The sequence below is a fragment of the Psittacula echo genome (genome assembly GCF_963264785.1).
Source record: "Psittacula echo genome assembly, chromosome: 9".
In the NCBI taxonomy this organism is placed as follows: Eukaryota; Metazoa; Chordata; class Aves; order Psittaciformes; family Psittacidae; genus Psittacula; species Psittacula echo.
Window position 1 is genome coordinate 9214068 of NC_137745.1, and position 18837 is coordinate 9232904.

Here is an 18837-nt window from a genome sequence, read left to right on the forward strand (position 1 = left end):
CCGCAGCAGCTGTGGCAGAGTGGCTGAGGGAATGATGGGGACTTTCAGGAGAAGGAGACTTGTGATTCTCCATGTTTAAAAAGAAACAAAACCCAAACCATTTATGTATATATTATTATATATATAATGTTATATATGTATATAAGATATATATATATCAGAAGGAGATATATATATGTCCTATCTGAATATGTATATATTCAGAAGGAAATATATATATATATATCTCCTGAAACTTCATGTTAAACACATATTTGCGCTAACGGAGGTTCAGGTTAGGCGTAAAAAGCCTTGGTGCATTGCAGCAATTATTACTCTTTGAGGATACTCCAGGTTTGCAATTATTCATCTCCCTTTTAACTGGAATGGTAGTAAAGGATTGTAAAATGTGACCTTTGCAGCTTCTAGGTTGAACCTCTTTAGTTTTACCTTGTTCCTTAATCTGGTGGTGATCAAGCTTTCCTTCCAAGCTATACTGCAGGCTGTGTCCTCAAGTAAATGGGCATTCAACCAGATCAACTTACGGCATTTTATTAAGTCAACACTCATGCAAAAGCCACCTCCAGAGCTTAATAATTATTTACTGAGTGCTCCTGGGTCATGAGAGAGGTTTTCATTAAGTTCAGAAAGCATTATGTTCAGCCGCTTGTGAACGTGGGCTTTAAAGATACAAAGAAAAATGGAAAACTACTAAATGGTGCACAGCTACTTAAAAAATTCTTAGCTGAGGATTAAATGGTTTTGTTTGTGTGGTTGGGTTTTGTTGGGGTTTGGCTTTTTTTTTTTTCTTCTTTCCCTCAAAGACAAGTGCATTCACTGACTTCATTGAGTTGGTAATTCACCCCTTAGCTCCTGGGGAGTAGATCTGCACAGTGGATGTTTTCTTCCTTCTGCAGACCAGGCGCACAGGAGGCATTCAGGTAGATGGATGGATGCCCGCTGGGCTGCAAGTTGTTCTGTGGGTGCATCCCGTTGTGTAGGGCAAAGTGGTGCTGGTGCAGGTCAGGTTATGAGAGCACAGGAGGGACAAGAAGTGCTTACCTTGATGCTGGAGCAGATGCAGCAGCAGGCAGCATGTCTCCTTAAACATGTAACCTTCAACCGCAGAAACCTGTGTTCACACAGAAGCCTGAACTGTCATCCTTGCTTTATTATAAAGGCTGATAAAGGTCCCCACACCGTTTATGCATTTGCTCTGTCCTTGGCATGTAAGGACATAGGAGGGTGCCCGCTGTTGGGGTTGGGCTTTTTATACAGTGATACTTTGAGCAGTGCCAGGCAGTTGGTGCAGTGAGCAGAGGGCTGCTGTAAGCCATAATCAACTATTACATTTTAGGAATGAAGTACAGAGTGCTCCAGGGAAAATGCTGTACCAATTGGAATCCCTTACCTTGGCTGGTGATGGGGGAGAAGAGATTGCGCAGGGGATTATTTTGTTGTCTGTGGATTTTTGAGGGGTTTGGATTTATTTGGTTGGTTCCTTCTTGTATTTATTTATATTTCTTTTTCCCGTTAGTGGTATTCTCTTTCCTGTCACCCCTCTGTAGCAATCAGCAATGCTGGCTGGCAGGTTAGATGCTGCTAAGAGTGCTGTTACTTCACTCACATACATAGTACTGGCAACAAAAAGTTTCTTGAGGTTTTATTGCTTGATAGAGACTGAAAACAGAATCTGGACAAATAAACTTTACTTTTGAGGGAACTCTTGTGGTTGTTGAACAGGAGGGGTGTTGAACAGGAATGGGAGCTGGGCTGTGGTCTCCTCTGATAATGCCTTCTGGAGGTCAAACCAAGCATTTGAGTTGTAACACTGGCAACTTCTCATCTGAATTCTTCAAAGATCAAGATAGTTTTATGCTAATGTCAGGTACTTAAATGTCTTTCTTTTCTCTAAATAATTATGAATGGGATAAGGGTAAGACATGAAGCAAGCATTTAACTCCTGTGTTATTTCTTACGTCTAAGATCTGGTGCAGCTCTGGATTTCTTGAGGTGCAAAATCTGCTTTTCTTGGCTGATATCTCTGTGGACTAACCCATTAACAGCCAGTTGTCATGAATGGGGGAGAGCAACAGCATCCCTCTTGTATGCCATTCCTAGAGCAGAGTAATCAAACCTGCCTAGGGCAAGTGGTTTTGAAAGCTCTTTATTTATTTTTAATGCATTTTATTTTATTCTTGTTCATATTCTGGGTTTGAAGAAGCTTTGGGGTTGAGGAGTTGATCTGTGTTTTTAGTTATTGGCATTTGTGAAACCTTACATTGGAGGCTTCTCTTCTTTTATTAAATCTAAATCAGTACTTAAAAAGCAAAGCTGAATTAAAGAACATTTCCCAATTCAAAATCTGCACTGAAGTTTCTTAATAAATACACAGCTAATGGGAAATGTTTGTAAACCAGGCAACCCCTGTAAATAAGGCATGTGAACCAGAGAACTCGGTTGATCAATTTATAAGAGCCTGAAAACAAACTGACCAACACAAGATGAGTTTGTCTTTTTGCCCAAGGAGACACAGATAAAGTAATCAGTACACATCTGGGAAGGTAGATTAGGCTCTACAAGGGATGGTCTCTGTAGTCTCTTGAGTTGCTGGCAACAAAATCAAACTTGATTTTAATCTGATCAGTTGCCTTATATTATGCAATGACCATCTGCATTATAACCTGTGTATGCAGTAACTAACATTTCCCAGGCATCTGTGTACATGATATGTAATTTAAACTTATTTAATAAAACGTTATCACTTCATGATTAATTGGATCGGCACATGACACTCACAACTAATAACCCTCAGTCTGTATTACACTGTGCTTATTAGACTGCTAATGGATAACCGGTTTAATCATACGGCAATTAAAAGGATGAGTCGGTTTCATTTATTGCAGTTAAATGGTATCCATAAGGCGTGTTTGCAGGAAGTATCTAAATCACATCATGTATCAGTTGTGTGTGTGGGCTCTACCGACTCTACATAATCCGAGGGTGAATCAGCTCACGTATGGGAGTTCTGAATCCACGTGTCCAGTTCCTGGATCGTACTGCAGTGCATGGCACCATGCTGGATTGTGGGTGCAGCAGCACATAAAGGTCAAGAACCTTTAAAAATACTAGTTCTCAAAGCTCTTCTGATGAGGCCTTTGATAGAACAAGTTTTGAATTGTCTTTTTTGTTTGGAAAACTGACTTTCTGGCAAACCTTCTGTTTGCTCTCAGGATGGTACATGGTAACAAAACCCATACCATCTTCCATTCCACCTTGGAGCTTTGCATGGAGAAAAGGAGCAGACATGGTGGGGAAGGGAAGCTGGGCGGGAGGATGGTCTGTGTTACAGAGGGTGAGTTTCAGACAGTTTCCCACGTTTGATCAGTGCTGCTCGTGGTGAGTTGAAGAGTGTTGGTGTGATGAGACCGCCCTGCCCATGGGATGAGCTTTACAGTTCCCAGGAGATAAATAACGGGAAATAACAGTAGGAGCTGTCTTGTGTTTGTTCAGTTTCCTTTGCAGCACTTGTGACAGGAGCATCTGGCCAGGCAGGCAAGTGTTGTGCAGCAGCTTTTATCCCAGATGAAAGCGTTATTTGAACTCAAATGGGTTGGTGGCAGTAGCTGTGGCGCCGTGAGATCTGCCTCCATTCAAGGCTTGAGCACCTCTACACTGTGTGAGATTGTAACATGCTCAAATAAGAGAACGATGTGTCTGTTCAGCTCATAGCTCTTTTGTAGCTACACTGGTTTCCAGCTTCTGCTTTGAAATAAAGACAAACAGAACATTCAGTAATCTCTCAAGCTTTTTCTTTCCTCTGATCTGACCACGAAAAATCTGGTGTTCTGGATGGATGTGAATAAGGTCAGACTCTTCTTCCCCTTACTGATGTCTGCTTTTTGATATTTGTTTAAAAAGTGCATTGCCTGACCTTGCATTCCCTTCCAAATTACAGCTAAGCCAGTTTTCCCAGTGAATAATAAAAATATTGGGGAGAATTGCAAAAGAAATAGGGCCTGGAAGTGTCTCTGCCCATTGGGAAGAATTTAGCAGAACAGCATTTTTTGGAACTTGTTTTGTAGACTCATAGAATCAGCTAGGTTGGAAAAGATCTTTAAGATCATTGAGTCCAACCATTACCCCAGGACTTTCTTTGAAAGCCACAATACTTGAAGCTTTTGTTGACAAATTTCATTGAACAGGAGAGCCCTGGATCACCTGCAGGAAGCTGTAAGGATGGTTGTTGAGTTGTTGATGTGGGTAGGTGCAGTAATAGATAGGGTTGCTGGCAGGGGCTGTTTGAAATGCCTTGGAAATAATTTCTTCTTTTTTCTCCCTTTCATTCCCTAGCATTTTAGTGTATGGGAAGGTTCTTTTGAGATGGTTTTCGTTACACTTAGCTTTGGTAGGCGGAGAAACAGTTCAGGATGAAAGAAGGTGGGAGGAACTGCTGGGTTACCAACTTTGCAGCATTAGGTATCTGTACAAAATGCCGGTAGCACTCAAATGAGAATCCTGCTTAGTGTGATACAAAATCAGCTTTTCCTCAATGCAAGGAGAATGAATCCTTCCTTAGAAGCAGCATTTGAGTGCCTTTTTTCACTCGTCTATGACACCGATCTCCTAAGTGGGGTGCGCAGCAATATTGGTGGGCAACAAAAAACATGAGCACTTCAGTAATACACGGGTATAACTCATAAATAAATCAATCGACATGTATTGGGGGTGCATGCGCAAACATTATTTTTCTGGTGTGGGTGCGTGATTAACTGTAACTATCGTGGTGATGGAAATAAAGCATCTCCTTGGTTTGGAAATGTGCAAGCCAGGAAACACGCTGCTGGGTTTAGATGTGAGAATGCTTTGCCCTTAATTGAAAGGGCGGTGTTTTTTGCAAGTATCACAGTCAATGACTTGTCTTGAGCAGCTAATTAGTACGATTATTCCACAGCTGCATTAGTTTCACCACAAAGGTTTTCTCTTGTTTTATCAAAAGGATCAGTGTCTCTGTGAATGTTTCAACCTGACAGGTCTTAAATAGCAAGATGGTCCCCTGCTTCCCTGCCCCCAGAATGTGTGCTCTGGAAAAGCAGAGCTTGATCTCTTGGGGGAGTAAGTGTGAGTTCTCCTTTTTCGTTTCTACTCTGAACTGTTTTCAGCATCAGCCCTAAACAAAGCTGGAAAGCTTCCAGTGGCACTGGCTTTGGTTGCCTAAGCACAAGTCGATGCCTGCAGGCACCTGCGAGGCCTGGGAGGGATGCTGGCTCCTGGACTTCCGTTGCAAGCAGTGCTGTCAGCATCCTGCAGGTAGCACCTGAACACTGGAGCCATAGGTGGGGTTAGTGCTGCCTTCCCCGGGCATGGCCCTCCATCGTTACAGCCTAATGAGCCTGTTCGTTCCATGGGTTGATGGCAATCCACTGCTGCAGTCAGAATCAGAACCCAAATACCCCAAATTACACGCACTGTAGCTCTTTCTTATATGCAGCCATGTATTCTTGACCACTTCCAGCATCCTTCAACGAAGGATGTGCAGCTTGGTATTGCATACTCTAGTTGCTTTATGCCACAGAAATGCCTTATAAATAGATTTTAGTTCTGAGGGCTAACAAATGATGTGTTGTTTCAGGTGATGTCCCATGGTTTGTCCCTTGCTCTTTGGTATGAAGCTCTGCTTGCCTGTGGCTTAGAAATGCCTTTTAGGTGGTGAAGCCGTGCAGCTTGGGCCAGCCAGCTTTCTAAAGTGTGACTAAAATAAAGCCATTATTGTTGTTTATTCTGCCTGTCCTTGTACCTCACTGTGCTTAGAAGGTGCTGGTAGGCCTGAAGTGGGAGTTGGGGATTTTTGGAGGGTGTCTGGTTTCTGGCTGTGACGAGTATTCCCACCAGAAATCCAACCCTGAGGTAGTGTTCTGCAGAAAACAACTGAACTTGGTTATGTTGTGATTTATCTATTTTTGAGCAAGATCATTAGACCTGCAGTATTATCTATATCTATCATTAGCCTTGCTACAGCCTTTTATTGCTTGGTAAGAAAAGAAATACGAGTGTTTGCTGCTATCTGTAAAAGCATTACTTTTTCTCGTGGGTGGTTGCTGTAAAAATTGAAACAGCAAATAGCTCTTTACCGCTGGATATTGGTGTTTGGAAATGGATAGCTGCAGTCAAGTTAAGGCAGCCTAATGTGGCTGCTAAGTACCTGAAGTAGGTCGGCTCCGCGTTCCCCCTCGTGTGGTGCAGCGTATCCTCACCCATCCCGCCCCACGTTCCGGTGTAAATTCTGCAAGCTGTGAGCGCCGGAGCCGCGATCCTGCTTGTGGAAGCTGAGCTATCTTTCTTTTGGTCTTCCCACAGCAATTCCGAGCATCCTGGCGCTTCCAAGCCTCCCTTAAGCTCCTCCAGCATGACCTCACGAATCCTGCTACGACAGCAGCTCATGCGTGAGCAGATGCAGGAGCAGGAGCGTCGGGAGCAGCAGCAGAAGCAGCAAGCAGCCCAGTTCATGCAGCAGCGAGTACCCGTCAGCCAGACACCTGCCATCAACGTCAGCGTCCCCGCCAGCCTGCCCCCCGCCACCCAGGTGCCCATGGAGGTCCTCAAGGTACGCCAGTCTCTCTGCCTCTCTGTTCAGGAGCTCTCGCTCAACCTACTTTATGCAATAGGGACATGGTTATAGGGAGTTCTGGCGATTAAAGTTTCCAGAGAAGCTGTGCTCTGGCTTCATTTGCAACTTATCTTGGTGTCCTGAGAGCGAAGAATGAGAACACTTGTGAAAAAGTGTGTGTAACTTTTGGTTGTCTTTAAATTTTGAGATCCCGGGAGGGAGGTGTTGTTACAAAACCCACGTTTCCATCATTTTGCCTTTGGAAAACGCTTCTCCATCTTTCTAGTACTTAAATAATTTTCCAAAAGAAGAAACTATTAATAGATGTTCAAATCAATATTTTGTTTTTTAAAACAAAACGGAAATATTTTTGTAAAATGGAGTCAAAGCTATACAAAAGCGCCTTGCAAAAAGCCTTAATCTGAAATATGGGTGAGTTTCCAGCCCCTTGCAATGAGCCTTTTTAATCCTTTTTTGCTTAAACGACTTGTTTGCTATTAGTAGCTTTGGATTCCTTGTCCAACTGGAAACTGTAGGAGCTTGTTAGTATCCCTCTGTCAAAAGGGATGTAGCTTGCTAATTACTCAGAAAAAAGGTGAACATCTATAAGAAAACAGATCACTTAATGCACTGGTTAAGTCTGAGTAGAGTAGAGCAACGTGGAATGTGTTAGTAAAAGAATGCAAAATGTTTTGGAGAAATTTTCTAACATATGTAATGAAAATAAATAATTCTTAGCTCTAAAGAGTTATCTACTTGCTCTGCATTATTGTTGAATCTTTTAATTACGTTCTGATGTTTAGTGACCACTTTTAGTCAGTAAACATATTCTTACTAGGTAAGTTAATTGAGCTTGGTTACAACCCACTTGTAGTTTGCTTATAGCTGTTACATATCAGTGATGCGTATTCAAAGAATTGGTTTAAAACAGACTTGCAGACATAGGATTTCAAGGCAGTTTGTGCACTGGGTTTATGGAGGAAAGGTAGGGAGCCTGCCTTTATTGAATCTGCATTATGGTATTGTATTGACAGTGCCAAAACTAATACTTAGTTGGGATGTGGGCGTCATGCTCAGGTATGGTCTATGATCAAGGAGCAAAAAGGCAACAGCTGAATTTTGAATTCTCTCCCTATATATGCATCTCCATTAAAATTTAATGAGCGTGTGTGATGTGTGTATAGTAAGGAGTCTGAAATTGACTGGGAAGAGCTATTTTGTGTAATGTTTATGCATTGCACACAATGTTTGTGTACGACAATTTGTTCAATTTGTTCAACTTGTTCCCAGGTTGTGCCACTGTAGTTATACTACTTCAAATCCAGCAGATGTGTGGGTGCTATGGAATAGTTTTAATTTGTAATGCACTCAGTTAAATAAGCATACGTTACGTTTTCCACGTCTTTTCATCCTAATACCTTATGATGTCAATTTTAGGTTTGGTTTTTTTTTTTTAAACCCCTCTGAACACTTATAGGAAAGTCCTTATTTTCTGTGATATTTTACTATTAAGGAAGAAATGTAATGTCTTGAAGAAGCATTAGCAGTTGTCTATTGCCTCTTTATATGAGGGAGGAGGGGAGGCAGCCTTTATTTCTGAGGGACGAAATGAAGGTGATGCTTGGTTATTACAAATGGGGTTACTAGGAACTTGCTTGTCATACAATTTGTATGTAAATCTCTGACCTGCTAGAGCATGGTGAGGGAACTTCGTGAGAAGGACTTGAACCTGAATGCTCATTCTTTAGGACTGCAAAAGAAGTAGCTGTCCCCTGTTTCCTCCTGATGGAGAAGGGTCTCCTGGAAAGAGGCAGGGCACCTCCCTGCATTTGAGTTTGGTCCAAATGACCCTGTAGAGCAAAAATGTAAGAGAATGTGTCCTTAACTGGCGTGTAAATTAAAAGTAATAATTGACAACTACTACCTTTTGTTGACAGAGTTTTGCATTGAAGGTGATGGTTGTGGAAATACAAGCTTCCTACTGGAACAAAATAATGCCTGTCTTCATATCATCTGCATTTACATAAGTAACAGTCAAAATCAGCTAAAACAAGTTCTCTTGGTCTCTGCTCATGAAAGAGACTGCTTTGCATAGGTTTGCTGCTTGTGGTTTTGGTGGGAGAAGGCAGCTGAAGGTTCATCCTTTCATTGATAAAAGCGGACCAGTTCTGTGCAAAAAATAGGTAGTACAAAATACCAGGGATGAAGTCATGATCTTACTGTAAATTGACCAGTAAGAGCAAGATTTGGCTGCGGGGTCCATGCAATTTTGTTTGGTGGTTTTTGTCTGTTTGTTTGGTTTTGTTTTGCTTTGTTTTTCTTTGGTGTTGTTCATTTTAAATAGGTTATTTGGCTCAAAAGATGAGATTAACAATAAATCAGGATCCTCCTGGTGCCGATGTGCTGACAGCCGGCTCTGCCTGCAGTAACAAACTACGAGTGACATCATTTCCCTGCAGCTGCTTTTCACACTTCAGTTGTTTTTTAGCTGTAGACAAATTTTCCGTATGAGCTGTAGAGAAGTTTTAATTAGATAAATAGGGAACTAAGTTGGTAACTTTATTATCCAGATGGTCTGGATTTAGTGACCTTAAAGAATGAGAGACACAAAAAGGGGATTTTTACACTTTGAGAAATGTTAATCTGCAAGGCAACTTGCTTTTGAAGAGGTCTGTTTGAATCGTACTTCACAAACACCTAAGACCAAATGTAATAGCTGTTTTTGTTGTTGTTTTTGCTTGGCATTTAGCATCAAAAAAAGCCCATACCAAGCCTCTTGAATTTGTCATCATTTAGTGTTTTTTTATTACATTGTGTGACTTGCCTTTTTCCCCTGCCTCTGAATGTGAGGAGAATAATACTTGCATGGCTGAAGCTGCTAGTTTGGAATAAGTAGTTTAAAAAGGAGCCAAAGGTGTTAATGAGCTTGGATTTTTATATTTGTTTTCCAAATATTCATTAAGAAATAATGCAGAAAGAAATACATAGGAATCTCTGTCACATTGCATAGGAATCTCCAAATTACATAATGTGGTATGTTTAAAGACATGCATGAATAGGATTTAATTTTCTTGAGTAATGATTTATTGCATCAGTCGTCTGCCACCTAATGTCGCTTGGCAAGGTAGGAAATGACCTGTTGGAATTCAAATTTTGTGTTGCTTTGTGCACCCTAATTAGGAGATGGACTAGGTCTAACACATCCGGAACAGTATCTCTTTGAATCTAATAGCCAAAGCAAGATTTGTTACTGCTTTCAGTTATCCTTCTGCAGAGTTGATGTTAGCTTCACAGATGTACAGACTGGTTTATCTCTAAGCACCTTCTCATCCATCTTTTTTGGTAGTTGAGGAACAACTACAGAGATGTCACAAGAGTTTCTTTGCTTCTGCTTCAAATCAGCTTCTTGCTCTGCCTTGGAAATAGGAGCATATAACTTAAAATATTGGTTGTTGGAGCAGTTCTGAGTTCTAGCAATGTTGGATCAGGATCTGTTCCTGAGGTACAAAGTAAGTTTATATTTTTGGAAGGGTTAAATTATTTTCAAAGAGTTCAGCTTAAGATGTCTTCAGTTGTTTTATGGAGGTGTTTCTTCCATGCAGGTGTATTTTAGCTTTGTATACTTAATTGGTGTTAAGAAGCTGTTCTTTTTGTTGTTGAATGCAATTATTCTCTTGTCTGGTATGAGTCCTTATCTATGGGAGCAGAAGCACCACTGCAGATCTCAACTTCAGTGTCCCAGAGCTGATGTCTGGGAACTGATTGCTGCAGGGTTAGCCCAGGACTGGAAGGAGGTCATGCATCAGGTCCTTGTCTGTAGTCACTGAGACCTGGTGATGGGTTAGTCCTTTTGCACTTCAGTCATCCATTTGCAAAACCAACACTTCTACTAATCCCGTACCTTGTGGAGTTAAATTTGTTCAAGGTGGTGAAATCCTTGGCTATTAGAATCAAGACAATATGCTCTTGGTTTGTGGTGAAGCTGGTCTGTTAATTTGCTTTCCCATAGTTGTTTTGGACCTCATTTGTTACTGCTTGGTATCAGGGAATTAGCTTGTCTCCTGTAGTCCTAGCAGCTCTCTGTTGACAGTTATTTGACAGCCTGGTCTACAGAGTAGTTTTCAGTCTTCTGTGTCAGTCCAGGCAGCTGATTATAGGAATATTTTTATCAGCAGGCAGAAACACTGATTTGCTTCAGAAATTCAGAGAGGGCTGAAGGAAGAGTAAAGACTCACCTGTTTGCTACTTGAGAGACGTGACAAAAACTGAGTAGTAGCTATGCTGCGTGGTTTATGTTGCTTTGTCTGATTTCTGGATAAATGTTAACAGTTCAGAACAAGCATAATACAAACCTCTAAGTACTTTGGACCTGCTTGCCCAAAACACAGTGCGGCACTGCAGAAACTGAGACTGGTGTGAGCAGGCTTGTGACCTCCTTAGGAGAAGCAGCACTGGAGCATCTCAGGAGTCAGGAAAGGAGGCCCAGAATTCCACATCAACCCACAGAATTGCAAATCACTTCCTTTGGAAACACTACCAGTTCTTTCAGGATTGAAAACATTACCGGTGGGCAGCTGACATCCAGCCCTCTGCGTTTCTCACTAAGCAGTTGGAAGGTGGAACCTTGAGGTGAACACTTTCTCCTCTGTCTCCCCATGTTATTTGCTGGCATTCCTCAATTGGTGCATGGATGTGACACTTATGCTGCCATGGTTTTAATGTGCTACACCAGGTCACAGTACAAGAGCTGATGGAAGCCCAAACTGGATGTATTGTGGTGAAATGGTATGGTGCCTGCCTGCCCAGTCTGTCCCTGCTGCTGCACACTGATGCTTCTGAGGATGCGGTTGGTGTACATCCCCATCCTCTGGAGTGTCACCATACCAAATGAGCAGTAAGAAATCTGCTGGACCTCTCATGTCTCTTCCTCCCTATGTGTCTGCCATAGGGATTTAAGAACGTAACTCCTATTTGGCACAGGCGTTGAGATGGGAGATACTTGCCTGAGAGCACCACATTGAATGCTGCTGCAAAGTACAGGCTCGAGGGCTGGGATGAGAACCTGCAGTAGGTGTTGGCAGCATGAACTGGCATGTTCTTGCAGGGATGCAGTTGTCTTTTGGACACCATATAAATGCTGGGCATGTAATAAGATAAAAGCAGGTTTCCTGGCAGCAGATTGTATAATGGATCCGTTTCAGGATGCCAGCATCCCTTTTATCCCTGTTCCTGGAGATTGACCAAACAGTTCCCTTGTTCAGGGGGTCTGAAGGGTTCTGGGTCCTGCTTTGGTGATCCACAGTTTGAGATCTTTCCTTTCTGAACGTAGAATCTGTGCTCCTGCATAGTGCCTGCCCTTGCTAATGGGACAGTTCACCCCGAGATGTGACATGTATATAAAAACATATGTATGAAACTATAGGCTACAACACCAGTTTTAATATTTGTTATTAACAGATTGTTAATAGTGTACTTACATACAACAATGTTTATAATATGCTGGATAGTTAAAAATCTATTTTTCCAGGAGAACCCCACTTGGCATTCCCCCTGCCACACTGACTACAGTGGGTATCTTTGTGGTAGATGTTAACTGCTCTTTTGGTGCTAGAACTGCAGCACTTTACTGCTATGTCTTGTCATTGTGGCCTTTCTTTTTTCACCTGGGGTCCTAACCAAGCTGAAGCCTCTTCTTTTCAAAGCCGAGAACCAGATACTGCTTACTGGATTTCCATTCTTGCTTTATTGTTTCAGGAGCTTTTTGCCCATCTCATGGCAGTGTTGTGGGCTGATCACTGATAGCAGAGTGGGTCTGTTTTTCTCTTCTTTAATGCTGTCCCATTGCTGTAGTTTGCATCGCATTTTCCCCTAAAGCAACATTTTCTGAGTGGACAGAAGTGCAGTGCTGCTGGGAGGGTGCGGGCGACTAGACTGGCCTCTTGCCTTCACCCTCATGTCATTGTTCGTTCAGACTTTAAATGTGCCACCACGATAAGCTGTTTGCATCAGATACCCTGTATTTGTTCGATTTTGAAATGCCAAGCATGCCTTCTGGGTGATGGTAATGACTATGGACATGTATCAAAAAAATACCTCCTCCTACTTCTTTTCCAGTGTGCTTATTACAGAGAGTGACCTGTGGTGGTAATGCAGCCCTGCCGAGCAGGGAAGGCTGTGCAGTTAGCAGTAGTATTCTTGGTGTAATAATTACCATAAAACTTCATTCTATAGGGGACTTATCTCACAGTTCTGAAGAACAGGAACAATGGGATGCCAAGATAAACATGTGGTAGCATCTGCTACAGCAAATGCGTGTTTGTGGACACTCTTATCTGATGAAGAGCTAATTTAATCTAACCTGACAATGGCAGACAGTAGTGTGTGCCCCTATGTTAAGTAAGCGTGTCATGTATTTGCAGTTGAGAACTTAGATAAGTGATTTGCCAGGCTTGGTGAGCTACAGATAGAACATTTAACTAAGATTATTTACACTCAGTGGCTGTTGTAGACTTAACTTCAGCCTACAGCAAATTCTTCATGAAGAAAAACTTGCATTTAACTACAGAGCCACTAAAGCCTGCCTTGTCTCCTAAGCCTTCACGTAAGTAAAAGTATCTCTCAGGCCTTCAATCTTTTGCTTGCTTAGTGGGTTTAAAGCTATTCCAAAACAAGCACTGGGTGCTTGATGTCTGTGGTTAGTAATAGAGGTAAAATGTAAACTGTTACTTAACACCTAGCTTATTAGATGTTAAAAACGCATGGAATTCAAGGGGGCAACATACTTCTGTGTGCAGGTATCTGACTGCTTGACTGCTACTGCAAAACGCTTCTTTCACCCTTCATCCCGAATGTCCTTTACCTATGGATGCAGGTATGTGTATTCTTTAGCTCTTGGTAGAAGTGCTGTTCCTAATGAAGATGTCTGATCTTTCTATTGTGGCTCTTCAGCTGTGGTCACTGTGGCACAAAATACAGCTCCTGAAGTTGTAGCACAAACTGTGCTGCTGCTGAGTTGTGCTGCTAAGGGATTTCCTGAGCAAATGATGCTGAGAGCAGAGTGGGAAGGTAGCTGAGGAAGTGCTTCTTATCAGAGAGCAGTTGCCATGCAAGTTCACAGAGTAGTTACCTGGTAGTTCGAAATAACGTTTTTGATGCAGAGGAAATAAGGATATATTCACACAGAATGATGTAGGCATCTGGAAGTCCAAGCTCTGATCGTCTTTTAGAAGGTTCTTGGTGGTTTGTATCCTGGTTGGTGGTCTTGAGGGTTCGCTGGCATGAAAACATCCACAAAGTTAAGGACAGCTTGCTAAGTTTGTTTTGTTACAGCTTCAAAGCGCTTCTTTTCAACGGTCTAGACGTATTATCTGATGGCTGAATTACCAGACCTTGGGAAAATGGTGGTTCACCACGTGTCAGTGGCTGTTTTGGATCTGCAGAAGATGAGTTAATCTGCCTGAAGATTTGTAGGTGCCCATGTTCGTGGGTATTAAACACATTGATGAGGCTCTGCAGCCTACCAGCTAGCAGGTTTCAACAGCTTGTATTAAGACCTTTTCCAGTAAATGTTCATTTAAAACCTACCTTATTCCACTTTCCTGGTTGAGTCAAGGATGTGTGAAGAGGGTGATTGCAGTGCTGGTCATTGCAGTTGTGTTTGTTGAATCCAGAGCTTAATAATGCAGAAACCAGTGCCCAGAGCCACACATGGTGGTGGAGAGCAGCAGGGTTGCCTGGGAGTCTAGGGAGGCCTCTGCTGACACTTTTGACAGACATTACATTTTAAATGTGAAAGCTTCGATCTGCTTAAAGTAATCTTGTGGTATTATGTACACTCACAAGTATTTCAGTTCTTCAGCTACTTTGGCAGCATTATGCTCCTAGATGTTGAACCTGTGCAGTGAATGAATTCAAAGTGACAAGCTGGAGACATTCCTGCCATTCAAGAGAGGCTTAAGGAATTTCTTATTGGCTAAATTACAAATATGTAGCATTTTGCCCAGCACTGCATGGCAATTTCAACCTGCCTGACCGTGACAAGATTAGTGCTTTTCCTTCTCCTCCCCTGCAGTAATAATTTTTTCTCTTTTTAAATTAGATTAAGAAGTACCAGGCAGAGATGCAAAAGCTTGAAAGAGTAAAAACCAGCCTTACCTTGAATGATTCTGTCTGTCATTGGATTGGTTCCTTAATTAGACCCATGTCCTTTAACCTCTTGAGAAATAAGTAAGGGATAAATTTGGGGATAAAGACAAAGACGCCCGGAGATTTACCACACACCGCTAGGTAATTCATCGAGGAATGTTGGTAATTAGCCCTGCCTCTTTCCTTTCTGGCTCATTTAATAAAACTGGTTGATTTAAAATAATGCCTGCTGGTTCATTATCAACTGCTTTAAGAGCCAAGTTATGAACTTGAAACAAAAGCCAGTATTGTGCTGTCTGCAAAGGACCTGGAAAATGTGTTTTGTTTTGTATGTTTTAAACCCAGAAATCGTTGCAGTGCCACCCTCAGTCTCCCCTACTTGATAATTATGTATCACCTTATTTGGATTGCCATTTGACTTTTTGGGTGCATTTATTTCTAGTGTCTACTATTGAGAGGCATAGAGGAGGGGGAAAAAAAATCCAAGATCCTGAAGGGGTACATGTCAGATGGTGTTAAGAAAGCATGGCCTGATGGAATTCAGCTGAATATGGACTTTACAATAGTAGTAGTTGACCAGCTGAGGAATGGGTAACTGCTTTAACCCTTTATCTCTCGGAAATGACTACCAGATACGTGTCTTGTTCTAGGTGCAAAATAAGCCCTTTTAGTAATGCATCTCCTTGGTGCTTGTAGCGGAACTTTGTCCCTGTATTGAGGAGTGAACTCATCTGGTTTATATTTGCTTAGGAAAATATTCATGCAGAGTTCTTTCTTTTTCTTATAGATAGGAATAGCGTTACTCAGAAATTAAATGAGAGGATCAGGCTATAACTGGATCAATACACTGCTGCCTTTGCGCTTTTCTGGGAGAATATATCTATATGGCAGCATACAGTTTGAATTTGTAACATGAACAGTTGCTGGCCAGCAGATCTGGTTAGGTCTGTCTGTCTGAATTAAGGAATTAAGTTACTATTACTGTGAATCTTCCTTTAATAATGAGTGTCAAACTTGGATTGCAGCACTTCTGGATCTGTTGTGGCCTAGAGGAAAAGCAGGCTGTGCTAGCTTAGCTCCCACTTAGGGTCAGCTTGCCAGGTTTTGGATCCTTTAGAAGACTTTTTCTGACCCTCTTTAACTCATCAGTATTGTTTGGGGCAGAATTGGACATAGTGTTTCAATGCAGGAAAAGAAAGCAAATCCTTGGAAATGTTGCTCTGACAGTCTTTAGTTTTTAGCGATTCTTTTGCTGCCACCTAAGGAAATAGCTGTCTGCCTCCAAACACTTGCAGACAGAGCTCTGGGTATTGGGGTAACATCTCAACCCTGTGGGTGAGTGCTTCACTAGGAGCACTTCCATTGGCTGCCATTTACCCACTTGTTTATTGAGACTTGTTAAGAAACTTTCATAATTTAAATTGACTTAGAACTGAGGAACATTTTTTCCAGCTTGTCACGATGTGGAGCAGAAAATTCAGTATCTAAAACAAACCCCAAAGTAACCAACCAAATCAAAAAGTTAGTGTGTCCGTGCCAAAGTCATAGTTTTGGTTTTTCACATTGTATTCTTATCTTTTTAATGTCCTGGAACAGTATTCTATTATAGACCTCTCTGACTTAAGTGTCCTCGTGTTGCCGAGTATCAGTAGTTGAAGTTCCAATAGTTCTCTGAAATTCTTGGGTAATTTATACAATTCAAGCACTTTTTTCCCCCTTTTGACCTTGATCACGAGCAGGATGTATTTCAACACCAGCGTTACATGTGCGTCAACTGTGCGTGAAATGGTCAGAAGTGCCATTCAGGTTATGTCATTCATGGCGCTGCACTTCCATAATCTCTCAGCAGATGGCATTACAGTTTCCAAGAGCGCCTGTATTTGTCGGGAAAGCTCTCGGTTGCTGGGGACTTGTCTTTCTAGACTATTCCTTTCACCAAGGGAGGCTAATACTCGGGTGTTAAAAGCTGTTTTGGCACATTAATCGTGTTGTTTGCTTGTGTTATTGTATTTTATTTTCACCAGCTAATGTCCCAGAGGTACCTTTAAGCCATTACCCAGTTAAATGCTGTATGTAATAGTTATTACATGTGAAAACAAATTACTGCTAGAAGGTTTGTGAAAGGCAGGCTGCCTCTTTTAAATCCACCTGCGACTGGCATCCAGTGGAAGTAATAAACTGAAGTGATAAAAATGCTGAAGTGGTAAAACTGGAGCATGTTTTCCCTTTAACATGCCCGATGCCCAAAGCTATGTAAGGCACAACCGTGTTGTATTAAATTATACCACCCTTCCTGCTTTGTGCTACAAATCCTGATTTTTGAGGACAATGTGAGAAAGAAAAATCGTTTGAAGTAGTAAATGATGCCTTTCTGGAAAAAAGTAGTAAACATTACTGTATTTCTAAATTAATGGGGCTTACACAACCCAGAGCCTTTAGCTGTTTCAAGCAACCCACCTACTTGAAGCCCTGGCTTCTGAGGACAGTATATTTATTCCTGACTTCGCTGGAATCTGTGTAATTTCTCCAAATGAACACATTGATATCAGCAGGAATGTGTCTGGTGCATTAAAGAAACCCATGTTTCAAAGAGCTGTCTTGGAGCAATGTTAATTCTCTATCTCTCTGTCTGTTTATCAGTCATCGCCTTCTGAACACAGAGCGCATCAGATCCGCTTGCCAGAAAGTGGCACAGGCCATGAGAGTGCAATGGATGCTGAACACTGGGAGCTGTTGCTGGAGCTGAGCTTGGAGTCTCACAGCAGCCAGAAACCTAAGCATCTTTAAAAGGGCTGGGGTAAGGGTTCATTGCAGCAAGATGCAGAAAAACCCTGAGAGTGAGTTTCAGTTGTTGCTGCTTTCTTGTTACAATGAAAGGCCTTGCCGGTAAACTGCTGTATTAAAACATGCTGGGAGTGGTACCAATCCAGAAGTTACTCTGACCTGGAATCAAAAATAATTTGAGAGGAAGTTTATATGTCAATGGATGTGAATCAAACCTTGTATTGCAAGGTTCTTTCCTAAAAATATCAAAAACATCATCCTGGTTGAAACCATCAAAATTCAGTTTATGGACTTCATGGTTGGGTATGAATTAAAACTTTCTGCTCTTTTCAGAGGAAAATATAAACAGACAATTAGTGGAAATTCTCTTTTCTTTCTTCTGGGTTTGGGAGGCCCTGGCTAAGGCAAGGCAATACTCTCAGGCAAGACTTATTCCTCTTTACCTACACCAGCAATCCAGAGTGCCATTGCCCTCAACCAGCATCACTGTCCTAATAGCAGCTGCCTGATAAGCCTGTTTTTAGTTATACATCTGGTTAGTGCTGGGGGAGCAGAGCTACTTTTAGTGCTGGTACAGCCTCATGCAAAGTAGGGCTGTTCTGGTGAAGTGGTGTTAGCATTTCAGGAACTGCCTTGATGTTTATTTCTTCCTTGTTGAACAGTGCTTTAAAGTTAATTCTTGTCCTGTTAAACAGAAAATTCGTAGAAGTGAGACCTCTGTTAAAAAAAAATGGCAATCATCTATATTACCATAACTTCCCAATTGAAAAGTCATCCTTTGAGCTGTCAAATGGCTTTTTACTATAGTATTAATTTGGCTATATTACCATGCTGCTTCTTGTCTTCCAGAAAAACTATACCCTTCTGAAATACCACCATAGCCTGGGTCTCAAAGAAACGATTTGTTCAGGGAAGGAGTAAAATGACCTTGAATGAGTCAGCATTTGCGTGTAGCAATTGTAAGCTTTCTATCCTCTTTGCTCTCTAAAAGGAAATGAATTCGTACCACAGGCACCATTCATTGCACAGTAGTTAATGGGCTTCATTCACATGAAAGTTCATATATTCCTTAAGGGTTCAGCCCTGCATGGTTTGCTGTGTAAAAGGAAAAACACTATTTAATCGTGCTACTGTGGGTTTTCAAAAGAGTTTATCCTTTGGTAATATACATTGCCTTTTGAGGGAAGAAGAGTTGTGCCTTCCACTCTAGAGTGCTGCTTATTCAGTAAATGGTTGCTGTCTGTGAAGTGCCGCTTCCTATGTGGGTCACTGTTCAGAACTGCCTTCTACCTTTCCCTGCAGTGTTTAATGTGAGTAATGAG

At 41.7% G+C, this 18837-nt stretch overlaps 1 protein-coding gene across 6 annotated transcripts in view; it reads left to right on the top strand.

The window, feature by feature from the left end:
• Positions 1-18837, top strand: part of MITF (melanocyte inducing transcription factor) — a 101804-nt gene that overhangs the window by 50684 nt on the left and 32283 nt on the right. For all 6 annotated transcript variants that reach the window (XM_080625716.1, XM_080625713.1, XM_080625714.1 and 3 more), the window contains exon 2: positions 6337-6583. In XM_080625716.1, coding sequence (XP_080481842.1) covers positions 6386-6583 — 198 coding nt within the window. In that variant the 5' untranslated portion in view covers positions 6337-6385. The remainder of the gene's footprint in view (positions 1-6336; positions 6584-18837) is intronic.